Source organism: Dendrobates tinctorius, unplaced genomic scaffold, assembly GCF_039654945.1.
Source record: "Dendrobates tinctorius isolate UK_male_01 unplaced genomic scaffold, ASM3965494v1 ptg000003l, whole genome shotgun sequence".
Taxonomy (NCBI): Eukaryota; Metazoa; Chordata; class Amphibia; order Anura; family Dendrobatidae; genus Dendrobates; species Dendrobates tinctorius.
The window spans coordinates 30131588-30155849 of record NW_027361671.1 but is presented as its reverse complement, the minus strand read 5'-3'; the positions used below and the strand labels follow the sequence as shown (position 1 = coordinate 30155849).

Genomic DNA, 24262 nt, shown 5'->3' with positions numbered 1-24262 from the left:
GTAATAGTCCCAAAAGCCCCCACTTACTGTCATCATTCTGACTTTGATACAACTCTAATCATTCTCCCCTGCTCACGCTGATCGCCGGCAGTGCAGAAGAGAATGATGAGTGTGTCTAAAGCTCCTGCCGCCGGGGAAAAGCACTTACTGTACTGCTGCTTCCCTTGTGCCGATGCGTGCCACACGGATGACATCAATGTGTGTTCTCCATGTGCTCGTGTGCGGGTCGTTTTGCGGCCCGTGCTGACGGTAAAAAGCATGTTTTGCCCACAGACACACGGTCTGTGAAAACACACTGACATGTGCAACAGACCCATTCATTTGAATGGGTCTACGCTTGTCAGGGTCTACCATGTGTCAGTGTCTCCGATACGTGTGGAAACTGTCACCACACGAACTGGAGACAGGGATGTGTGAAAGTGGCCTAAGAGGGAGATGTACTCTGAATACTTCTAAATGCATGTTTTTGATATTTTTAGAGGATTCAGTTAACTTACAAATCATAGGAAATGTTTATTATCTGATGTTCATGACATTTTTGGACTGGTTTTTAATGCTTTGTAATAGTTTTGCCCAACTTAAGTCACAATATTGTATCTTTTGTATACTCAAATACACATCTGTATTTCTACTTTTTGTGTTATACAGGGTAATGAGGATGATGCTGATGATCCTAGTACAAGCATTGGTTCCTATCATTATATGTTGGAGGCTAACATTGGCAAAACTATGCTGGAATTTCAGGTCAGTATCATAAGTAATACCATTTGTGTATTTCTCAATTTTCATAAGAATTTCTTTTTATCCCAAGGACTATCCTAACATCAGAATTGTCTGATATCCTAGTATATAGATATAAATGATATATGGAGGTTTCAGGAATGTATTAAACACTAAATTGTTTAAAGATGCTAGATATATTTCAGATGTGTGAGCAAGGACCTTGTCTGTGCTGCATCCGATTTTCATTATATAATTGTAAAAATATGTCTGAAGGTCGTGGATACCAGTCAGTGCAGTGTGAAATGGTATTAAGGGGACATGATGGAGTGTCAGAAAGGTGTTTTTGGAGTCTGGCATAGGATAATGATTTATATCTTGGACAGTCTCCCAGTGGCTGAAACAAGTCTTTGTACATTGAAGAACTCTGCACATACTGTAGGTACATAAGAGGCTGCAATTACATCATGTCATTATTATGTTATTAATAAAGGAGTTGTCCAGGACTTGTAATATTTTTGTTTGCGAGTCTAAGAGCTAACAGGCGGGTACTCCCTAACTGTTCTACCCGCCGCCCCTCTCCATTGGCTTAGAGTGGTCAAGGACTCCTGCCGGCGATTCTGTACTTCTGCTGACTTCATGTTGTCAGAGCAGTGTCTTCTCTTCCATTCTGCTCTGTTTATGGGGCATCTCAGCCGATGTCCTGCTTATTGGCAGCAAGCTCCCTGCTGTCTAACTGCGAGGAGCGAGCTGGCTGTCAATCAGTCTGCAGCAATGCCCCATCATGCCTCATACCAGAAGAGGAAGAGCTGCGGTGTTGACGGTGGAGAAATTAAGCGGGGGGCTTTCCTGCTGAGCTGGAAGAGATCATCCCCGTGCAGAACAGGCATGTAGTTGGCAAATGTCTGCCTGTAGATTCTTAACCCCATACACAAAAATATTAAGAGTCCTGTTTAACCCCTTTAAATGATTTGTACTCAATCATGTCCAACTTTGTGATAAATATTATATCTCAATAGGTAAGTCTGTGATCATGAACCACCATGCATTTCCAAAATGTGTATAGATGATTGAAACCCATTTGGCCCTGCTCCGTCTTCTAGTCTCCAGTATCCAGTACAAATACCAGTGCTGTATGGTCACATTACTGGATAAGGGAACTTACAGTAAAAGACAGGACGACAATCTGTTTCCTAGTACATAGATGTTAGCATTCTAAGTAAAAACCATTTAAATCAGTGGTCATTTTCTTTGGAGCTTGGTACCACCAATGCAGTGGCACTTGCTGGTAGCCAGACTCTGAACTTAATGAGGTGTTCTATAGCAAGCAAAATGCCTGCTGATATTGTTTACTAGGATGTACCGAATGAAAAATTATCAGGCTAAATATTTTTTTTCATTAAAGTTCCCATTTAAAGATTTCCCAGTTAAGTGGTTATAAATCCATCCCAAATTCTAAATGAGTCAATGAGGGGAAAAGTGGAACGTCTCTTTATGTGCCTATGTTTTAGTTATAGAGAAGACAAAAGTGTGCTCATTCTGGTCTCAAAAAATCCCATTATTTAGCTTTTAAGCTCTGATTTTAAAGTTATTTTATTTCCTTAATGGTGTACTAAAGAGGTTGTTTACTAGTAGAACAACCCATTTTCAATTCCTATATTCTCCCTTATAAAATAAAAACAGCTTGTACTCAGCTCTGGTGCCAGTGTCACCCAGGGCTTGTGTGACGTTATGTCACGTGAGCCCTGCAGCCAGTCACCTGGAAAAAGTGCTGCTGCTCTCTGATTACCTCCGAAGGAAGTGAAAGTGAAGCAGCTGCTGATTGGCTTCAGGACTCACGTGACATAACATCACACTCAGACAAGCCCTTCTCAATTGCTATATTCCCCTTTATGAAATAACAGCCTGTACTACTTTCTGGAGCCAGCGCCATTCCAGCAACACCGGCGCCAGGTCTCCCGGGGCTCGTGTGATGATGTTATGCCATGTGAATCTTTAAGCCCTCTTTTAACAGTGTTTGTTCATTAATTCAACTTCTCTTCCCATGATTCTATTGAACCAAACTTCCCACATTATAGAGTTGTAATATGATGCTATAGGTTTGATTCAACAGAACAGCAGGAAGTCCGGGTGTTACATTCATCCATTCATGCAAGACTTTATTGTATTTTTTTTTGTGTTCATAAATTTTTAACATGTATTTTTTGGGGTGTTTTCCTTCCTATAGAGAAGCCAGTGGGAAAATGCCTGAAAAAATAAATGCCATGTCCAGAGCATGAAAGATGCCACAAAAATGTACTGCTTGTAGTTTCAATTGACTTACAGTCAATATCTGGTCAAAGTGGGGTTTTAAAAAAATAAAAAAGCGGCAAAACAGCAGGAAGAACGCAACAATGTTTTTAAAAAAATCACTAGGTGTAAAAGCATCCAGAATTTTTTTTCATTGAGTTACCGATGCAGTAGTAGCAGCGAATGTTTTGTTTTTCTTTGCCGAAGGTGTAATAATACATTCATGAAATTTAAGACATCAAACAAGGAGCTGCCAACAATATCTGAAATTTGCTGTACATTGGGGAAATATAAGAAGGCAAAAGAATAGCTGTGCAGTTAGCATAACAAATTGAATTCAACACAAGCTTTTTGCTGTGCCCCAATGCTAAACATTTCCCCATACACCACATAAAAGAGAAGTAGATGTGCCAGCGGAAAGCAAAGGCACCAGATGATTGTAAATGAGAGGAAAGTCAAATCCAAACATGCATCAGCCAATTATCAGAGCAGATTAAATAAACATTTCCAATGCTTAGATGCTGATTATTTAGGGTGTGATATGTGTGTCCCCATAGAGCTTGTGAATGCAAGTAAATTTATGCTACGCCATCAGATACCCATGAATAAAGCATAGAACACTACAAAGAAAAATAAAATATCCTCTAAGGTAAATGAACCTACCGTATTTTTTTTTTCCAGCAGGAAATTAGTTCTTTCCTCACCTCCAAACATTAATAGGTGAGAACAGTGAGTGGCCAAAAAAAAGTCTCCGAAAACAACTCTTCAGGGACGGTTGAAATGAAACACAGCAGGCGGTACTGTTACAGCATTTGCCCACATTTATGTTTCCACGAGAAATGGATAGATTTGCTGTACCAGGTTTTATTCAATCAAAATTGTTAATTAAATTTTGGTTTTGTTCAATTATTACCCAATGGAATAGTATTTTCTCTACTCCATTGGAATTGGAATTACAGAATATTTGTTTTAGATGACCGCACTAATGGTTGGTTATAGATTTGGCTGTAGAAGTTGTATTTGAAAAACATTATATAAAAGAAATAAAGACGACTTGACTTGCTTTATAAAGACACTAGCTGAAGAGCCCGGCACTGCCCGGGCATATTATCTAACTACGGTTAGTTATAACACATTATAATGATTATATCTATATATATAAAGCTGAGTGTAGAGCCCCGCCCACTCCGCATAGCCACATTCACTATAATATCCCACATCATCCCATCAGCCAGAGCTACAGGAGTACTACCCCTAATATCCCACATTGTCCCGTTACCCAGAGCCACAGGACTACCACCCCTAATATCCCACATCATTCCGTCACCCAGAGCCACTGGACTACTACCCCTAATATCCCACATCATCCCGTCAAAGCCACCTGACTACTACCCCTAATATCCCGCATCATCCCATCAGCCAGAGCCACCGGACAACTACCACTAATATCCCACATCATCCCGTCACAGCCGCCGGACTACTACCCCTAATATCCCACATCATCCCGTCAGAGCCAACGGACTACTACCCCTAATATCCCACATCATCCCGTCAGCCAAAGCCACCGGACTACTACCCCTAATACCCCTAATATCCCACATCATCCTGTCAGCCTGGGGTCAGAACCAGAGCGCTAAGTGGAATGGTCCTAACTTCCATACCGGGGATCTCTTTAAGAGAGGCCTGGCGTCAGAACCAGAGCGCTGAGTGGATTTGCCCTGACTTCCATACCAATGATCCCTTTTATAGAAGCCTGGGGTGAGAATCAGAGCGCTGAGGGATTTGCCCTAACTTCCATATCGGAGATCCCTTTAAGAGAGCCTGGGGTCAGTACCAGAGCATTTGAAGGCAATTGCCCTGACTTTCATACTGGGATTCCCTTTAAGAGAGGCATTGGGTCAGTACCAAAGTGGAGTGGATTTGCCCTCACTTCCATACCGGGGATCCCTTTAAGAGGGGCCTTGGGTCAGATCCAGAGCACTGAGTGAATTTGCCCCAACTTCCATACCAATGATCCCTTTAATAGAACCCTGGGGTCAGAATCAGAGCGGTGAGGGATTTACTCTAACTTCGGTACAGGAGATCCCTTTAAGAGAGCCTGGGGTCAGTACCAGAGCATTTGATGGCAATTGCCCTGACTTCCATACCGGGGATCCCTTTAAGAGAGGCATGGGGTCAGAACCAAAGCACCGAATGGATTTGCCCTGCCTTCCATACCGGAGATCCCTTTATGAAAGGACTGGGGTCAGTACCAAAATGCTGAGTGGATTTGCCCTAACTTGCATACCAATGAACCCTTTAAGAGACCCTGGAGTCAGAACCACAGAGCTGAGTGGAACAGTCCTAACTTCCATATCGGGGATCCCTTTAAGAGAGGCCTGGGGTCAAAACCAAAGCGCTGGATGGATTTGCTCTGACTTCCATACCAATGATTCCTTTAAGAGGGAAGATGTGCCTACGTGATGGAGGATGTGTGATGGGGATATGGGCAAGGAGGGGGGGATTCATTTCTGTCATGTGCTCACTGCTCCTTTCTGGGGGCAGACAATGGCTGGGAGCTTATGTTTCCGGGGATGCTAGATTTCTCCCACCATGTTAGTGTCTGCCGAAGTGTTGTCAAGTGGGAAAACTTGCTCATAGCAACCAAACACAGCTCAGCTTCTTTTAAACAGCTCTGGTGAAATGAGATGCTTAGTGATTGGTTGCAAGGAAAACAGTTGCTCATAGCAACCAATCACAGCTCAGCTTCTTTTGAACAGCTCTGATGAAATGAAAGATGCTTCGTGATTGGTTGGTGATACACACACACACACATACATACATACATACATTCAGTTTTATATATAGAGATTATTTCATTACTTCAGAGATTTAGCAGTGAAGGGAATCTGTCAGCAGGTTTTTGACATACAGGTGCTTCTCACAAAATTAGAATATCATCAAAAAGTTAATTTATTTCAGTTCTTCAATACATAAAGTGAGTCATTACTGTGACGTAGCGATCACTAAGCGAGTTGGGGTACACTCGGCCGCGATATTTGAACATACGGCAACAGTTTCTTCATTTACAGAAGTCCATTTCTGGTTTATTACACAATCATAAACCACTATGTCTGCACAGTTCCATAACAACACCCGTCAGGGCACATAATTCCCCATGCTCTTGGTTACCTGCTTAACAACTTTTCAGGCTTCACAGTCTGGCTTTATATTGGTCCTGTCCCTAGTCCAGACCCTCAGTAGCTTCCTGGACTTTCAGGCGCTTCAGCCAGCTCCAGACTCTCACATGGTTTTTCCCTCTCATGTAGTGCAACCAGGAAGCATATAGGACCTTTCTGACGTCACAGGAAAACACCCCCTGGGAGGTATGTGATTAACCAAACTCACCCATCACTTTCTGGTTAACCTTTAAATCCAGCCTTAATCAAATATACAGGTTTGTGGAACAACAAGACCCAGCAAACTGTCCTGGATTTAGATCGCAGCAGACCTCTGTCTGTGGGATACATACCTGTCTCTCACAATACAACTAGTTGGTACATCACATTACAGAGTGATCTATTTCAAGTGTTTATTTCTGTTAATGTTGATGATTATGGCTTACAGCCAATGAAAACCCAAAAGTCATTAGAATAATTAACATAAAACACCTGCAAAGGCTTCCTAAGCATTTAAAAAGGTCCCTTAATCTGTTTCAGTAGGCTCCACAATAATGGGGAAGACTGCTGATTTGACAGAGGTGCAGAAGGCAGTCATTGACACACTCCATAAGGAGGGAAAACCACAAAAGGTCATTGTTAAAGAAGCTGGCTGTTCAGAGTGCTGTAATCCAAGCATATTAATGGAAAGTTGAGTGGAAGGAAAATGTGTGGTAGAAAAAGGTGCGCAAAAGCAGCCTTGAAAGGATTAAGAAAAGGCCAGTCATTGCTTCAAGAGCCACCACACACAGACTTATCCAGGACATGGGCTACAAGTGTCACATTCCTTGTGTCAAGCCACTCATGACCAATATACAACGCCAGAAGTGTTTTACCTGGGTCAAGGAGAATAAAAAGTTTACTGTTGCTCAGTGATTCAAGGTGTTGTTTTTCAGATTAAACTAAATTTTGCATTTCATTTGGAAATCTAGGTCCCAAAGTCTGGAGGAAGAGTGGAGAAGCCACAATCCAAGCTGCTTGAGGTCTAGTGTGTAATCTCCACAATCAGTGATGGTTTGGGGAGCCATGTCATCTGCTGGTGTAGGTCCACTGTGTTTTATCAAGACCAAACTAAGCGCTCCGTCTACCAGGAAATTTTAGAGCACTTAATGCTTCCCTCTGCCGATAATCTTTTTGGAGATGGAAATTTCATTCTCCAGCAGGACTTGGCACTTTTCCACACTGCTAAAATTACCAATACCTGGTTTAAAAACAACAGTATTAATGTGCTTGATTGGCCAGCAAACTCGCCTGACCTTAACCCCATAAAGAATTTATGGGGTATTATCAAGAGGAAGAAAAGAAACACCAGACGTAACAGGGCAGACTAGGTGAAGGCTGCTATCCAAACCTGGGCTTCCAGAACACCTCAGCAGGTTCCCTTTAAGGTTAATAATCATTAACTATAGTGCACTGACAATACAATATTCTTTATACTGTCCAACCAGACCATCACACACAGCAGATCTACACTGAAGGAGCTGTGCCCTCTCCATATAGCATGGGAGACGGCTGCTTATACAGCCAGCAACCGAGAGTGACTGCTGTGATCGAGCTAGCTCAAAGCGACAATTTATCCTCAATAGTGACAGCAGAATTTAGAGAGGTCCCGACCGATGAGGAGAGCAGTAATTTATTGACTTTCCCTGCACACGATGTGCTCATGGGGTGTAGAATGATAATTATGGGCCTACCAAAGGTCCCTGTGTCTGCCATCTTAGGCCTGTTTCACACTTCCGTATTTTCCCGTCAGTGAAAATCCGCCAAGTTTTTTAAAAAACGGATCTGTCTAAAAAAGGGGCGTATCCGATGTTTCCCCCATAGAGTCACATTATTGGCGGATCTTGACTGACGGTCGTCCGTCCCAACCGGTTTTTTACGGATCCGCCAAGATTTTAGCGGCTCCTGGGCGGATGAGACGGACCCTGCAATGTTTTTTTGCTTTGACAGTCCGCTATTTTGAGCATTAACCCATAAATGCTAAAATCTCTCTCTCTCTCGTTCCCGCATCCCGGCCGCGCGATCTCGCTCCACCTTCCGGCCGACCGCTCTCGATCCAACTCGCGGTCACTTTAAATTGCGCCACGTCGCTTCTCCCACGGATCCTTCCTTCAACAGCTGCGCTGCCATCCGTCCATCAAGGATCAGTTGCTCTCATCCTTTGGCGGATTTCAACTGACCTCCGACGACGGAGGTATGAAACAGGTCTAACCCTTAATTTTACGATACACCAAATTACCACAGTATATTAAACAAAAAAAATTTAAAATATTTCTAAAAATCTTTAAAAAAAACCTTAAATATTTAAATCACCACCTTCTCCCCAAAGTTAAATAGCGAACTCTATAAATAAACATTTGGAATTTCTCCGGACATAAGGCTATGTGCACACGTAGTGAAAGGTGCTGCGAATTTTTGCGTACGGATTTGGAAAAATCCGCAGGTCAAAAGACCTGCGGTTTACCTGCGGATTAGCCTGCGGTTTAGCCCTGCGGTTTCACACCTCACAATGGAGAAGGTGTGAAACCGCTGCGGATTCTGCACAAAGAATTGACATGCTGCGGATTTGAACCCGCAGCAAATCCGCGAGGAAAAATTTGCAGCATGTGCACAGCGTTTTTCACTTGACCATTGAAAACATTGGTACTGTACAACGCAGCTAAATCTGCTGTGGTTCCACACAGCCAAAAACGCTGCAGATCTACAGCAAAATCCGCAACGTGTGCACATAGCCTAATTGTGAAAAATAATAACATTAAATATTTTCCCATAATGTAAAAAAAAAAATCACCTTGCAGAAAAAAAAGAGCTAAAAAGAGATCACAGTCATATTTATCCTCATGGTACCAATATAAACTGAAGCGTGCGCTGCAAAAATACAAGCTTTTGTACACTGATTACGACAGAAAAATAAGTTATGGCTGTCAGAATATTTCTTATAAGTAGTAAAACAAAACAAAAAAATAGAAATTTGGTATCACCATAATTGTATTGACTAGAGATGAGCGACTTTGCCTTTTTTAGTGTCGATTCGGGTTTCATGAAACCCGACTTTCTCAAAAGTCGAGTTGAACGATATCGGCCGACTATAGGGAAAAGTCGGGAAACACGAAACCCAATGCAAGTCAATGGGGAGAAAAGTCGGCAGTGAGTGGAGGACTGTAAACACACCTGGCATGAATTTTAACCCTAGAGGCGGCGAAATCTCTCTCTCTCTTCTCTCTCTCTCTTCTCTCTCTCTCTTCTCTCTCTCTCTTCTCTCTCTCTTCTCCCTCTCCTTCTCCCACTCCCACTCCAGTTACGCTCCCGCTACGCTCCGCTCCGCTTCTCTCATTGGCTGAAAAAAGTCACATGCAAGAATTCAGCGAAACCTGACTTTGACGCTTGGGTCGCCGACCGCATGGCCAACTTCACACTGTGGTCGGGTTTCGTTTCATGAAACCCGACTTTCTCAAAAGTCGAGCTGAACGATATCGGCCGACTATAGGGAAAAGTCGGGAAACACGAAACCCAATGCAAGTCAATGGGGAGAAAAGTCGGCAGTGAGTGGAGGACTGTAAACACACCTGGCATGAATTTTAACCCTAGAGGCGACAAAATCTCTCTCTCTTCTCTCTTCTCTCTCTCTCTTCTCTCTCTCTTCTCCCTCTCCGTCTCTCTCCCACTCCAGCTACGCTCTCGCTACGCTACGCTCCGCTTCTCTCATTGGCTGAAAAAAGTCACGTGCAAGCATTCGGCGAAACCCGACTTTGACGCTTGGGTCGCCGACCTCATGGCCAGCTTCACACTGTGGTCGGGTTTCGTTTCTTGAAACCCGACTTTGGCGAAAGTCGGCGACTTTTGAATCTGACCAACCTGTTTCGCTCAACTCTAATATTGACTGATATTTTTACTTTAAAGTGATTATAAAAACAAAACTAGAATTATTTCTGAACTTCACTCCGGTTGGAATTTTTTCTTATTTTTCAGTACATTACATGGTAAAATGTAGAAATGACAACTGAAAAATAAAAATGACATCATTTCTAAGGGGTTTTTCATACTTTTTTTTTTTATTCAGTTCCATGTTTTAGTTTTGTTTTTTGTTTTGTTTTTTTTTTAAATCAGAATATAATAGTCCACAAAAAAGTGTGTAGTACAGAAGTACATGTATTTTTTGGATATGAAGTCAAAAACTAATCATGTTCCTTAGAACTTCTGCATAACAAAACCAGCTTTTCCATGTATGGAAGAAAATCTCTATCCACAACTCAGTATGAATTAACTAAACCTGTAATCTGCTGCAAAACATTAGAAAGGGCAGCAGATAAGACCTCACCACTTTAGTGCTAGCCGTAAAAAAATCATTTCGTAATGTGTTTGTGCTCTTAGCAATAAACGTGTCACTTCCTTCCCCATTTGCAGGCCACCCACGAATCCAATAACCCATTTTATGTTCTTCAAACCACAAGTGAAGCATGGTTACTGAACACATGTGACACGGGCAGAGTTTATGATCTGCTCAACTTTCCAATATCTAGCACTTTGTAATATGTTGTTTCAGGATTGTTTACTGGTGGCAAGACGGCATTTTATAACGAGCACGATCTGTAATAAGTGTTCTGCAAGGGGAGTCACTTGCAGATTTGTTTCTATCTCTCTGTACCATATTGGTTACGGCAACCCAATTCAGGTTATTCAATCCCCCCTCACTGGCACTAGTGCTGACAATCTTAAAGAAAACACAATTAGAATAGAAGGAGTAACAGACCACCACCTCATCACACAGAAATTCATTGTTTGGGCCAAGGAGTATTGGTTTCAGGAAAGGCTGTGGCAGCTTTCAGAACCGGGGTTTTGCGGCTGCAGTGAGTTTATAATGAAATAAAGAAGTAACATTACTTTGAAGAACAGACGCACTGAAATGCGTTGGCATCTGATTCTTCTTTTTATTATATTATCCACTTTAGACAGTTTTATTTACTTATTTTTTGCCATTTATGAAGCAGTAATGTTATCGGGAATGAAAGCATTTTTGGACAATAGTTATGCTAAAAAAAAGTTGTATGAGTAATAATGGATAGTGATGTAATCTATTGTATATTAAAGACAAACAAGGATACATTTGTCATTTAATGGGTTAGTCTCACAATCACATTATTTTTTATAAAGCACAGAAAAAGCATACTTATTGCTAATATACAGAGTAAGCCCAACCTGTGGTTTTTCTTGTTTCTTTATGTGTCCATCACTATCTGCCCCTTTGTGCATTCAGATTTACATAGCTGATTGGATGGTCCTATCCTTATACTGTAAAATCAACATTTCCCAGCAGCACCCTGCTTGTCCTCAGTGTTGCAGAGCCCTCACTCCCTCTCTGGATTGCTCTTGTCTAAGTTGGTGATTTAGATCTGTGCTTGAATCTCTCTGACTGCTGAATGTCAGCTTTGCCAGGCTATGCTTAGCTACACATACCACAGATATTAGGTACATTGTGAAGTTAATCTCTCTCTATTCTTTTGTGCACTGTATGTGGCTGTTCGCAACTCTGCCAGCCCGATTTTATATTCTGCCATCTGGATCAGTAAAACTGCTGGTGTTTTTTTTTTTTACTTTATTGTCTGTTAGCTGTTTTCCACCAGAGCACAACTGTGTAGGGTAGGACCTACATTCCAACAGCTAGATAGGAAAGGGTTATTTGCAGTTAGAGCAGTCAGAATGTGAAATGCCCTACCACATGAGGTAGTAATGGCAGATACTATAAGAGCTTTTAAAAAAGGGCTGGATGATTTCCTCAGTACACATAACATTGTTGGTTATAGTTTAGTGACAAAATGAAAAATTGGTGGAGAAAAGTTGAACTTGATGGACCTAGGTCGTTTTTCAACCCCTATGCAACTATGTAAGGGTAAGTGCACACGTTGGGGATTGTGCTGCGGATTTTTCCACGCGGATTTGCCAAAATCCGCAGGTAAATCCGCAGGTCAAAAGACCTGTGTTTTATCTGCGGATTAGCCTGCGGTTTTACCCTGCGGTTTGACATCGCAGCAAATCCGCGTGGAAAAATCCGCAGCATGTGCACTGCAGTTTTCAATTTCCATAGAAAATAAAGGTACTGTACAACGCAGCAGAAACTGCTGCGGATCCGCAGGGCCAAAAACGCTGCGGATCCGCAGCAGAATCCGCAGCATGTGCACACACCCTTACACTCGGTTCTGCTCTGCCTGCAATAGAAAGCTTGTAATAACTAGGTAATTCAAGGCTAAGAAACTAAAGCTGATCAGTGTTTTAAGCCTGCAACAGACAGATGTTGAAGCATATAGCAGAGTATTATCTTCTGCCATATGCATCAACAGAGCAGTATTTGCAGTTTCACATCACTGATCTGTCTGCTGCAGGCATCCACATATCTTGGCTCTCTTTCTGTCTTAGCTCTGCACTGCCTGGGGTAAGGTAGCACTCACTGAGTGCGTTGGGGAACACTCACTTGGCAGCGGATTCACGGCACACAGAAACACTTTCCGTTTAAACAGTCTATGTGGTTTATTATACAGCATAAACCATATAAGGAAACACAAGGCAAACAGTCTTGTATCCAACAGATGAATTCTTAATGTCTATAGTAGAGCTTCGCTCTCTCAGTCCTGTGCTCCTCTTAGGAGCTCCTGCTCCAGACACCGACTCTTGGTTAGTCCTTTTCTCTCAGTGAAGCGGCCGCTCTGGGATCACCATTCCGGACAGTGCCTTATTCACTAGGCCACCTTTCGGTTCCAAACCCACAGCCGGGCAGTGGCTACCCCAAACGCAGGCCGTCACAGACTCTGCTCACACACGTGGCCTGTCCGGGTGCTGTTCAGGGATCTGACCCTTACTCCCAGGGTCTCCCAACACACTGGCCTCACAAGGTCCAAAGTCTCCATGTGCTCTTCAGGGAGGTAGCACACCTTCCAACACATATGCCTTCCAGGACCTTCCACATGAACCTATCAGGTCCATGCACTCCCCCCATGTGACCAGACCTCAGGCACATTATATGGTACATAACCACCCCCACTGGTGAGGTATGGATCTCATGGTTATGACCTCATTGCAGGTCCTTTTAACACACCCAGCCATACACACACAGGCTTTACTTTGGGCGTTCAGACACACGCCCCTGGGTGGGTTTTTAGGTGACTGGTAACACCCATCTCACAATTTTCCCTATTACAGTGATGGAACGCCTGCATGCATGTCCCATACAGCGCCCCCTAGCTGTCACAGGGGTCACTGCATCAAACTGGTTATTATAAGCACCATTGTGCAGTCAAAGCAGAGCGGAGGATAGCTGATCTATTCTGGAAAACAGCTAACAGAGCGATGAAGTAAAAACACAAATCATAGAAAGAGATTTTTTTTTTACAAATGTAGAATAAAGGAGCACAAGATAAGATATTATCCAGAATATAGGCGTTTTTCTGCTGCGGTACCTGCTTACCTGATAAAGTTGTGAGAAAGCACACCATCTCTCTCCGCTATGTATCCTTATATATCCTATGTATCGTAATATGGTATAAATGTAATATACAACCTGCCCCACAAAAAAAAAAAAAAACAAACTTAGAATTTATGGCTCTCAATATGCAATGGCAGAAAAAAATACTATAAAGGCCAAAGCTAGCAGCAACCTTAAGGACTCATTCAGATGTCTTTGAATCACACACTTGTTCTATCAGTCATCGTCACTGATAGACATACCTATTAAAGTCTGTGGTGATATTCACATGTCCGTGATTTTTTGCGGCCTGTGTGTTTTTTTTATCCGACTCATGAATTAAAATTACCCATACAAAAATCACAAACCGCACACAGATGTCATCAGTGTGCAGTCCGTGTGCTGTCCATTAACATTGCAATGGATATGAAAAGCTTTGCATTTTTTTTCCATACATTAATATTACCAATGAAACACTGATAGTAAAAAAAAAACCTTAAACACTGACTAAGTATTGATGAGCAGTGGTCTTTGTTAAAGGGAATCTGTCATCCTCAGTATTCAAATTAAAACATTTATAATGGGGACTGCACCTCTTTAAACATCATGCTTGTGGTACATGTTTTAATTTAATGTAAAAACAGTTTTTTTAACATTCGTATATGAGAGGTGCTGTCATAGCGTAGCCAAGTGCTCGGTGCACCATTCCGCCATCTTAATTACCACTCTCCACCCTTCCTATTGTGATGATTGACAGCAGTACAAGGAGCACTGCCTGTATTAAATCCACGGCTCCTCACACACTGACATTGCAGGAGCCGGGCACTCACACAATGTTAGCATGCTTTCATCTCCTGTTAGCATTTGCCATCCTTTGTGCAGCAAGTGGCTGCAGCAGACAGGACAGGGGGACCAGTGGCTGCCGGCATGCACATTGTTCTAAGGGCTGAAGTTTCAGTACAGATGACAGTGCTGACAATCATTACAAGTTGAGTGGTGGAGGATAGTAATTGAAGGGGTGTTCTAAAGCCCCCTCATTTACATGTGTAATTAAACTGTTTTTACACCCAATAATATAATACAGATCTGTAACATAAGTATGACTTTTATAAGAGGTGATAGAATTCCTTTAAAGAAGTTCTACAAAAATGAGATAAAATGGACTCCCTGATATCATTCAAACTGCAGCCAATCCTAATCACATGTTGGTACAAGCTGCAGCCTGAACAAACACAGCTCCCAAGAAGTGGGTCTCAACTAACAAGAGCTGTATTACGCATACCTCAATCGGCGACTGGGAGCACGTCTGTACTATGTAAAGAAATATGTTTTAACCCATGTTGTGCTCGTTGAGGAGATTTCCAGCTTCTTCCTCCTACTCAATCAGTCAGGCAGCTTTATAACAGTGAACAGAGCCTAGCTGCACTAAACTGAAAAAACTAAACATTGAGGAGGATGACACTGAAGATAATGCCCTTTAGACTCAGCGAGGAAGAGATTTATTTCTTCACATATGACAGCCATGCTCCTGGCTGCAGACTGGGGTATGTGTAATACAGCTCTTGTCAGTTGAGACGGAGGTTTCAGGAGCTGTGTATCTTCAGTCTGCATCCTGTCCTGACACGTGACTAGGATGGGCTGCAGTTTGAATTATATCAGGGATGCTGATATATCTCATTCTTGGAGAACCCCTCTAAAGATTTTGATAAAAAAAACTATGTAATTGATTAGTTACAGTTGATGTATATTACTAAAAAAAATAATATTCAAAGCTAATTGCTCTTCTAGTGATTTCCCTGCCATTCACATTTCTCAGCAAATGTGAACAATTTGATTAGTGTGAATTATTAAAAAAATGCCCAACATCTTTTACACGTTGCAGTAGACTGCATCAGAAAATTCTGACATGACCTCAGGGCTTTCCATAATGCCTTGCATCTATCACTTTACATGGTATGGTGCAACCTATCAGGAGGGACTATCATAACCTGTATGAAAACTTAGGGAATGCAGGAGACATTTTAGGCTGATTTTAGGATAAGTAGCTCATAACTCTACAATAGAGATAGTAGGAGAAAGCCCTAAAATATTGGACAAATACTCCAGTCAGTAATATGTTGCATAACTGCAGCACTGGAGTGGTAGAATCCTAATCACAAATTAGGAATAATTAAGGAATCATATACACTGCTCAAAAAAATAAAGGGAACACAAACAACAGAATATAACTCCACGTAAATCAAACTTCTGTGAAATCAAACAGTCCACTTAGGAAGCAACACTGTTTGACAATCAGTTTCACATGCTGTTGTGCAAATGGAATAGACAACAGATGGAAATTATTGGCAATTATCAAGACACCCTCAATAAAGGAGAGGTTCTGCAGGTGGGGACCACAGGCCACATCTCAGTACCAATGCTTTCTGGCTGATGTTTTGGTTACTTTTGAATGTTGGCTGTGCTTTCACACTCGTGGTAGCATGAGACGGACTCTACAACCCACACAAGTGGCTCAGGTAGTGCAGCTCATCCAAGATGGCACATCAATGCGAGCTGTGGCAAGAAGGTTTGCTGTGTCTGTCAACTTAGTGTCCAGAGGCTGGAGGCGCTACCAGGAGACAGGCCAGTACACCAGGAGATGTGGAGGGGGCCATAGGATGGCAACAACCCAGCAGCAGGCCCTCTACCGCAGCCTTTGTGCAAGGAGGAACAGGAGGAGCACTGCCAGAGCCCTGGAAAATGACCTCCAGCAGGCCACAAATGTGCATGTGTCTGCACAAACGATTAGAAACCGACTCCATGAGGATGGTCTGAGCGCCCGACGTCCACAGATGAGAGTTGTGTTCACAGCCCAACACCATGTGACCCTCCAAAGAAGTGCCACCCCACACCATTACTGACCCACTGCCAAACCAGTCATGTTGAAGGATATTACAGGCAGCACATGGCATCTCCATGGCATCTCCAGACTCTGTCACGTCTGTCACATGTGCTCAGTGTGAACCTGCTTTCATCTGTGAAGAGCTCAGGGCGCCAGCAGCGAATTTGCCAATCCTGGTGTTCTGTGGTAAATGCCAAGCATTCTGCACGGTGTTGGGCTGTGACCTTTGAGTGTTATACACAAGTTTTCAGAGGAATTGGAGTATCCGCAATTCAGATTTTTGTGAAAAATCCTCAGAATCTGGCTAATTAATTCGGATTTTAAAAAATTCGATCATCTCTAGTCATCCTACATTATGATTTGTATGTATATACTGTAAAAGTAATTGGTGCATTGAACTCCAAAATCAAAAACACTTATGCACAGATTCTACATTGTGCTCAGGTACTATCCTACCGTTATAACAATTGTCAGATATTTTATGCCTACTAAACCAGGTACAGTTTTGGGTTGCATATTTACTAAAATAACGTAACTAAAATCAAGTTTGTAAATGATTTGGCAAGTGTTTTGAGGGCGATCCCAGTCATGGACAATTGCTCCAACTTTTTATGCTAAACCCCACCTAATGCTGTCCTCCTTGGCATTAAAAGGGTTTTCCCAAGAACAAAAGTTCATTATAATCAATAGATCTGGGAGTAATATTAATTTCCACAATTGGATGTGTTTAAATAAAATGTTCCTGTGCTGAGATAATCTTATAAATGTGCCCCTGCTGTGTACAGTGTAATGGCCGTGTCTGATCACAACACATCTCTTCTTGGGTGGGGGGTGGAAGCAAAAGAGGGTATACAGACGTCCCTGCACGGAGTCACAGATTGTTTCTGTGAGGTAAAACATTTCCGTGCCTGTTTTTAAACAAAGAAAGAATCAGCTGTGATCCCTTGCTGTCCTGTCTGTATTCTCTTTTGCTTCCTCCCCTGCCCAGGAGCAGTGGTGTGATCAGACCATGTTCCTGTACGGTCAGACACAGCCATTACACAGGACACATCAGGGGCGCATTTATAAGATTATCTCAACACAGGAACATTTTATTTAAAAACATCCATTTGTGGAAATTATTATTACTCCAAGATTTATTGATTGAAATGAGCTTTTGTTTGTGAGAAAACCTCTTTAACCCCTTCACAACCAAGGGTGGTTTGCACGTTAACTCCCGGGCCAATTTTTACAATTCTGACCACTGTCCCTTTATGAGGTAATAACTGAAACGCTTCCATGGATCTCGGTGATTCTGACATTGTTTTCTCGTGACATATTGTACTTCATGTTAGTGGTAAAATTTCATTCAAATAACTTGTGTTTATTTGTGAAAAAGACAGAAATTGGTGAAAATTTTGAAAATTTCGCAATTTTCCAACTTTGAATTTTTATGCCCTTAAATCACAGAGATACGGCACACAAAAAACTTAATAACTAACATTTCCCACATGTTTACTTTACATCAGCACAATTTTGGAACCAAAATTTTTTTTCGTTAGGAAGTTATAAGGGTTAAAAGTTGACCAGCGATTTCTCATTTTTGCAACACCATTTTATTTTTACGGACCACATCACATTTGAAGCCACTTTGAGGGGTCTATATGATAGAAAATACCCAAAAGTGATACCATTCTACAAACTGCACCCCTCAAGGTGCTTAAAACCACATTCAAGAAGTTTATTAACCCTTCAGGTGCTTTACAGGAATTTTTTGAATATTTAAAAAAAAAAAATGATCATTTAACTTTTTTTCACACAAAAAATACTTCAGGTTCAATTTTTTTTATTTTACCAAGGGTAACAGGAGAAATTGGACTGCAAAGGTCATTGTGTAATTTGTCCTGAGTACGCTGATACCTGATATGTGGGAGGGAACCACTGGTTCGGTGCATGGCAGAGCTCAGAAGGGAAGGAGCGCCGTTTGACTTTTTCAATGCAAAATTGGCTGGAATTCAGATCGGACGCCATGTCATGTTTGGAGAGCCCCTGATGTACCTAAACAGTGGAAACCCCCCACAAGTGACCCCATTTTGGAAACTAGACCCCCCAAGGAACTTATCTAGATATGTGGTGAGAACTTTGAACCCCCAAGGGCTTCACAGAAGTTTATAACGTACAGCCGTACAATTAAAAAATCATATTTTTTCCACAAAAATGATCTTTTCATCCTCAATTCTTATTTTTCCAAGGGTAACAGGACCCTAAAAGTTATTGTGCAATTTGTCCTGAGTACGCTGATACCCCACATGTAGGTGTAAACGACTATTTGGGCGCATGGCAGAGCTCAGAAGGGAAGCAGCGCCATTTGACGTTTTTGGCTGGAATTGAGATCGGACACCATGTCGTGTTTGGAAAGCCCCTAATGTACCAAAACAGTGGAAACCCCCCACAAATGACACCATTTTGGAAACTAGACCCCCCAAGGAACTTATCTAGATGTGTGGTGAGCACTTTGAACCCCCCATTGCTTCACAGAAGTTTATATTGCCCGGGCGTGAAAATAAAAAAATTGTATTTTTTCCACAAACATGATCTTTTATTCCCCAATTTTTTTTATTTTCCCAAGTGTAACAGAAGAAATTGGACCCCAAAAGTTGTTGTCCAATTTGTCCTGAGTATGCTGATACCCTATATGTGGGAGAAAACTATTGTATGGGCACACGTCAGGGCTCGGAAGGGAAGTAGTGACGTTTTGGAATGCAGACTTTGATGGAATGGTCTGCAGGTGTCATGTGCCTTTGGAGAGCCTCTGATGTGCCTAAACTATTCAAACTCCCCACAAGTGACCCCATTTTGGAAACTAGACCCCCTAAGGAACTTATCTAGATGTGTGGTGAGCACTTTGAACCCCCAAGGGCTTCACAGAAGTTTATAATGCCCGGGCGTGAAAATAAAAAAAATCGTATTTTTTCCACAAACCTGATCATTTAGTCCCCAATTTTTTTATTTTCCCAAGGGTACCAGGAGAAATTGGGCCCTAAAAGTTGTTGTCCAATTTGTCCTGAGTACGCTGATACCTCATATGTGGGAGAAAACTACTGTATGGGCACACGTCGGGGCTCGGCAGGGAAGTAGTGACGTTTTGGAATGCAGACTTTGATGGAATGGTCTGCAGGTGTCATGTGCGTTTGGAGAGCCTCTGATGTGCCTAAACTATTCAAACTCCCCACAAGTGACCCCATTTTGGAAACTAGACCCCCCACGGAACTTATCTAGATGTGTGGTGAGCACTTTGAACCCCCAAGTGCTTCACAGAAGTTTATAACGCCCGAGCGTGAAAATAAAAAAATCATATTTTTTTCCACAAAAATGATATTTTTGACCCCAATTTTTTATTTTCCTAAGGGTAACAGGAGAAATTGGACCCCAAAAGTTGCTTTGCAATTTGTCCTGATTAGAGCATGGCAGAGCTTGGAAGGGAAGGAGCACCATTTGACTTTTTCAACGCAGAATTGGCTGGAATTGAGATCAGATGCCATGTTGCGTTTACATAGCACCTGATGTGCCCAAACAGTGGAAACCCCCAATTCTAACTCCAACCCTAATCCCAACACACCCCTAACCCTAATCTCAGCCCTAACCCTAACCCCAATGGGAAAATGGAAATACATTTTTTTAATTTTATTATTTTTCCCTAACGGGGGGGTTTGATTTACTATTTATGGCCGTTTTTATGTTTGGCAGCTGTCACACGCTAAAAGACGCTTTTTATTGTAAAAATAGTTTTTGCATCACCACATATTGAGAGCTATAATTTTTCCATATTTTGACCCACCGAGTCATGTGAGGTCTTATTTTTTGCGGGAAGAGTTGATGTTTTTATTGGTATCATTTTCGGGCATGTGACATCTTTTGGTCGCTTTTTATTCCGATTTTTGGGACGCAGAATGAACAAAAACCAGCGTTTCATGAATTTCTTTTGGGGGGTGCGTTTACACCATTCCGCGTGCGGTAAAATTGTTAAAGTAGTTTTATTCTTCGGGTCAGTATGGTTACAGCGATACCTCATTTATGCCTTTTTTTATGTTTTGGCGCTTTTATGCAATGAAAACAATTTTATATAAAAAATAATTATTTTTGCATCGCTTTATTCTGCGAGCTATAACTTTTTTATTTTTTCGCTCATGATGCTGTTTGGCAGCTCGTTTTTTTGCGGGACAAGATGACGTTTTCAGCGGTACCATGGATATTTATATGTGTCTTTTTGATCGCACGTTATTGCACTTTTTGTTCGGCGGTATGATAATAAATCATTATTTTTTGCTTCGTTTTTTATCTTTATTTTTTAAGGGATTCGCTAAAGGGGTTAACTAATGGAACAGTTTTATAGGGCGGGTCGTTATGGACGCGGCGATACCAAATATGTGTACTTTTATTGTTTTGTTTTTTTTATTTCCAAAAAATGAATTTATTAGGGAATATTTTTTTTTTTTATTTATTTAGCGATTTTTTTCAAATGATTTTTACACTTTTTTTTTAAACTTTATTACATTGTCCCAGGTGGGACATCACTGTCCTGTGACAGATCGCTGATCTGTCACATCACAGATCACTGTGACAGATCAGCAATCTATCACATGCATTGCTGCAGGCTTCCTCCTTGCCTGCGCTTTACAGGCATGAGGAAGCCAGCTCCCTGCAGGCCCCCGAAGGTCCCCGTTGCCATATTGGATCCGGGGACCTGCAGGGAAGGAGCCCCCCACAGCAGCGCTGCACATTGCACTGCTGTGTGGGGCTTAGGGAAGCACGGAGGGAGCCCCCTCCCTGCCGATGCTTCCCTTTAATCCCCAGTACCTGCGATCGTGTTTGATCGCGGGGTGCCAGGGGTTAACGTGTCGGGGGTGGCCCGTGATCAGCTGCGCTCCCCCCGTGAGCACAGCTGATTGAATTTGACATAATATTCCGTCCATGGGATTTAGGTCCCAGGTCACATGGACGGAATATTACGTCCATTGTAGGAAAGGGGTTAAGGATAAGGACTGTGTATAGCTATGTATATGCTAAGTAGATAATGTAGTGTAGTGGAACGCATCGATAATTCCAGGTTTTGCCCTCTTTGTTACAGGAACTGATGATAGTCTTTCAGCTTCTACACTGGAATGGAAGTCTTAAAGCCCTGAGAGACACAAAATGCTCTCGTCAGGTAAGAAATATCTAGCACATTACCCAGTCCATGCGTTTAAACCATAAACACTTTACCCAGCATGAGTTTTTTCTTCATTCTGGAATCTTATGGCTTTTCTAAGAAACATCTGTGATTTCTGCATTCGGAGTCATCTCCAATGCCAATTCTTGTTCTCAATTACGCTGCAAATAGCAAGTAAACTGTTGAGTGTGTGATTAAATACAGAGCTGGGGAAAATAAAGTAAGCTTTCTGTGCACAATTATATCAAATTGCATTTGTTAATAAATGATATGGGTTGTATCAACTCAATGAGAAACATTGCTGAAAACTGGCAAATACATCATTGAGACTGACAGGCGGTGAGACATTTTCCCATGCCTAAGGCTGCTGGAGTTCCCATTGTGCTGTGATAATGATCTCGCGTAAGTAAAAGGAAAATTTATTTGATTGCACTCTTCAGCATGTTAAAGCCTATGTGTGTGTATTAGTGAGTGATTACAACATATGGGAACAGAGCCATATTGTTCACTGATTGTTGGGTCTTATGTCTAATGGATCCAGTATCATAAGTTCCATTTGACTAAATTGTTAAAGTATGGAAAATATAAAGCATTCATTCAGGTATTTGCTGTCATTTGCTGATATTACCCCTGAAATTACCATCTCTTGACCCATCATGATCTGCTAATTAACCAACCCATCCCTTATCCCATATTTAATTTCCAAACTCCTGAAATGTCTGTTCTCAAATACTCAGTGGTCTCTCTTCTTGACCCCTTACAGTCTGGTTTTCACACTCTAAAGTCTAAAGAAACACTGCCCTTACTAAAGTCTGCAATGATTTCCTGCTGGCTAAATGTAACAGAAACTATTCTATATTGTTTCCTCTGAATCTCTCAGCAGCATTTAACACCATAGATCATCAATTACTAAGTTTGATCTATTCGATTAACTTCAAGGCTACTGCACTCTTGGTTCTCATCCTAACTCTTTGGTAGCTCATTCAGTGTATCATTTTGTAACTACTGCTTCCCCTTTTCCTGTTATTGCTGGAGTTCCTCAGGGTCCTATTCTAGGATTTCCTTATTTTATGGTGTACGTAGTCCCCACTGGACAATCAGTACCATCCCTACACTGATGACACCCAGTTATATTTTTATTCCCATGACATCATCTATGCGCTACTATAAAACACTAGTGGCATGTCACGAAGTGACTGGCCCTGTGTGACACGACCCAACAAACGGTCGGTCACTAAACGGAAAACAAACAAGGAAACACCGGGGACACAATTACAATGGTGGGCCCTGCAATAGGGAACTGGGAAATGGACACCTCCTGCACTCCACTGAGGATGTGCCCTGGTCTATCCTGATGTCCCTATAGGGCTTCTTTCAAACCGTCGCCGAGCAGGTTACCTTAGCCCTCACTTGCCCTGCACCTATCCCTCAGTAGGGAATTGGCAAGTGCGGACACTGGTCCCACCGCTGCACTAATACAACACCATGGGAAAATATAACAGACAAGGTAAGACAAACAACACTTGGCTTTCTCTGCTGCAATGCACCACACAGCAGAGTAAGGCACCAGATCACAGCATTCAGCTGAAACACCACTGCAACAGAAAGCGCCTGTCTTCAGCACGGTTGGGTTCCAAAAGGACCTGCATAACCAACAGTCAGCTGATTCACCAGGTGATCTTTTAAAGGAGTGTGGGAGTGGTCACCACCTGCATCAGCAAACTGACCAGCCATGTAATTACACCAGCGGCCACCGGAGAGAAAAACTGATATTAACTCCCGATGGCCTGAGAGGAAAAAAGTTTTAATGTGAGAATCCAGATTTGACAGAGATCCAAAAATGGATCGTGACATGGCATTTAATTTCTCTGACATCATGTCTTCCCTGTACCTGTAACAGAATATTTAAAAACTTAAAACTTTTTGAAAACCTGATATTTCTATTTAAGTGTGTGCATGCCAACCTTTCCTTTACTCTCAAAATCTTCTGTAGAATCCACCCTTTTCTTTCTGTTACTTCGATTCATTTTTGCCTTGATTACTGTAGCGCATTACTACTCAGTCTTCCCTCACTGAAATCATTGTCCTCTTCAATGAGAATGCAGCAATCAAGCTCATCTTCCTATCCAACCACTACAGTGAAGCCCACACACTGTGCCAGACACTTGTTGTCCATATACAGTCATGGCCGAAAGTTTTGGCACTCTTGAATTTCCTCCAGAATATGAAGCATGTCTCCCAGAAAATTATTGCAGTTACACGTTTTGTTATATACATGTTTATTTCCTTTGCGTGTATTAAAACACAAAAAACTGAGAATAAAAGGCAAATTGGACATAATTTCACACAAAACCCCAAAAAAGGACAAAATTGTTGGCACCTTTCCAAAAATGGGAATAAACAAGTTTGAATCATAGAATCATAGAATCATAGAGTAGGAAGGGACCTCCTGGGCCATCTGGTCCAACCCCCTGCTCAAAGCAGGATTCGCTAAATCATCCCGGACAGATGTCTGTCCAGCCTCTGTTTGAAGA

The 24262-nt window shown here is 42.0% G+C and overlaps 1 protein-coding gene across 2 annotated transcripts in view; it reads left to right on the top strand.

Annotated features, from left to right (window-relative positions):
• LIX1 (limb and CNS expressed 1) overlaps positions 1–24262 on the top strand; it is a 170779-nt gene that overhangs the window by 126342 nt on the left and 20175 nt on the right. The window contains exons 4-6 of one of the 2 annotated variants that reach the window (XM_073543657.1): positions 649–744; positions 6318–6374; positions 21648–21725. In XM_073543657.1, coding sequence (XP_073399758.1) covers positions 649–744; positions 6318–6374; positions 21648–21725 — 231 coding nt within the window. The remainder of the gene's footprint in view (positions 1–648; positions 745–6317; positions 6375–21647; positions 21726–24262) is intronic. The other variant, XM_073543710.1, reaches the window with a different exon arrangement.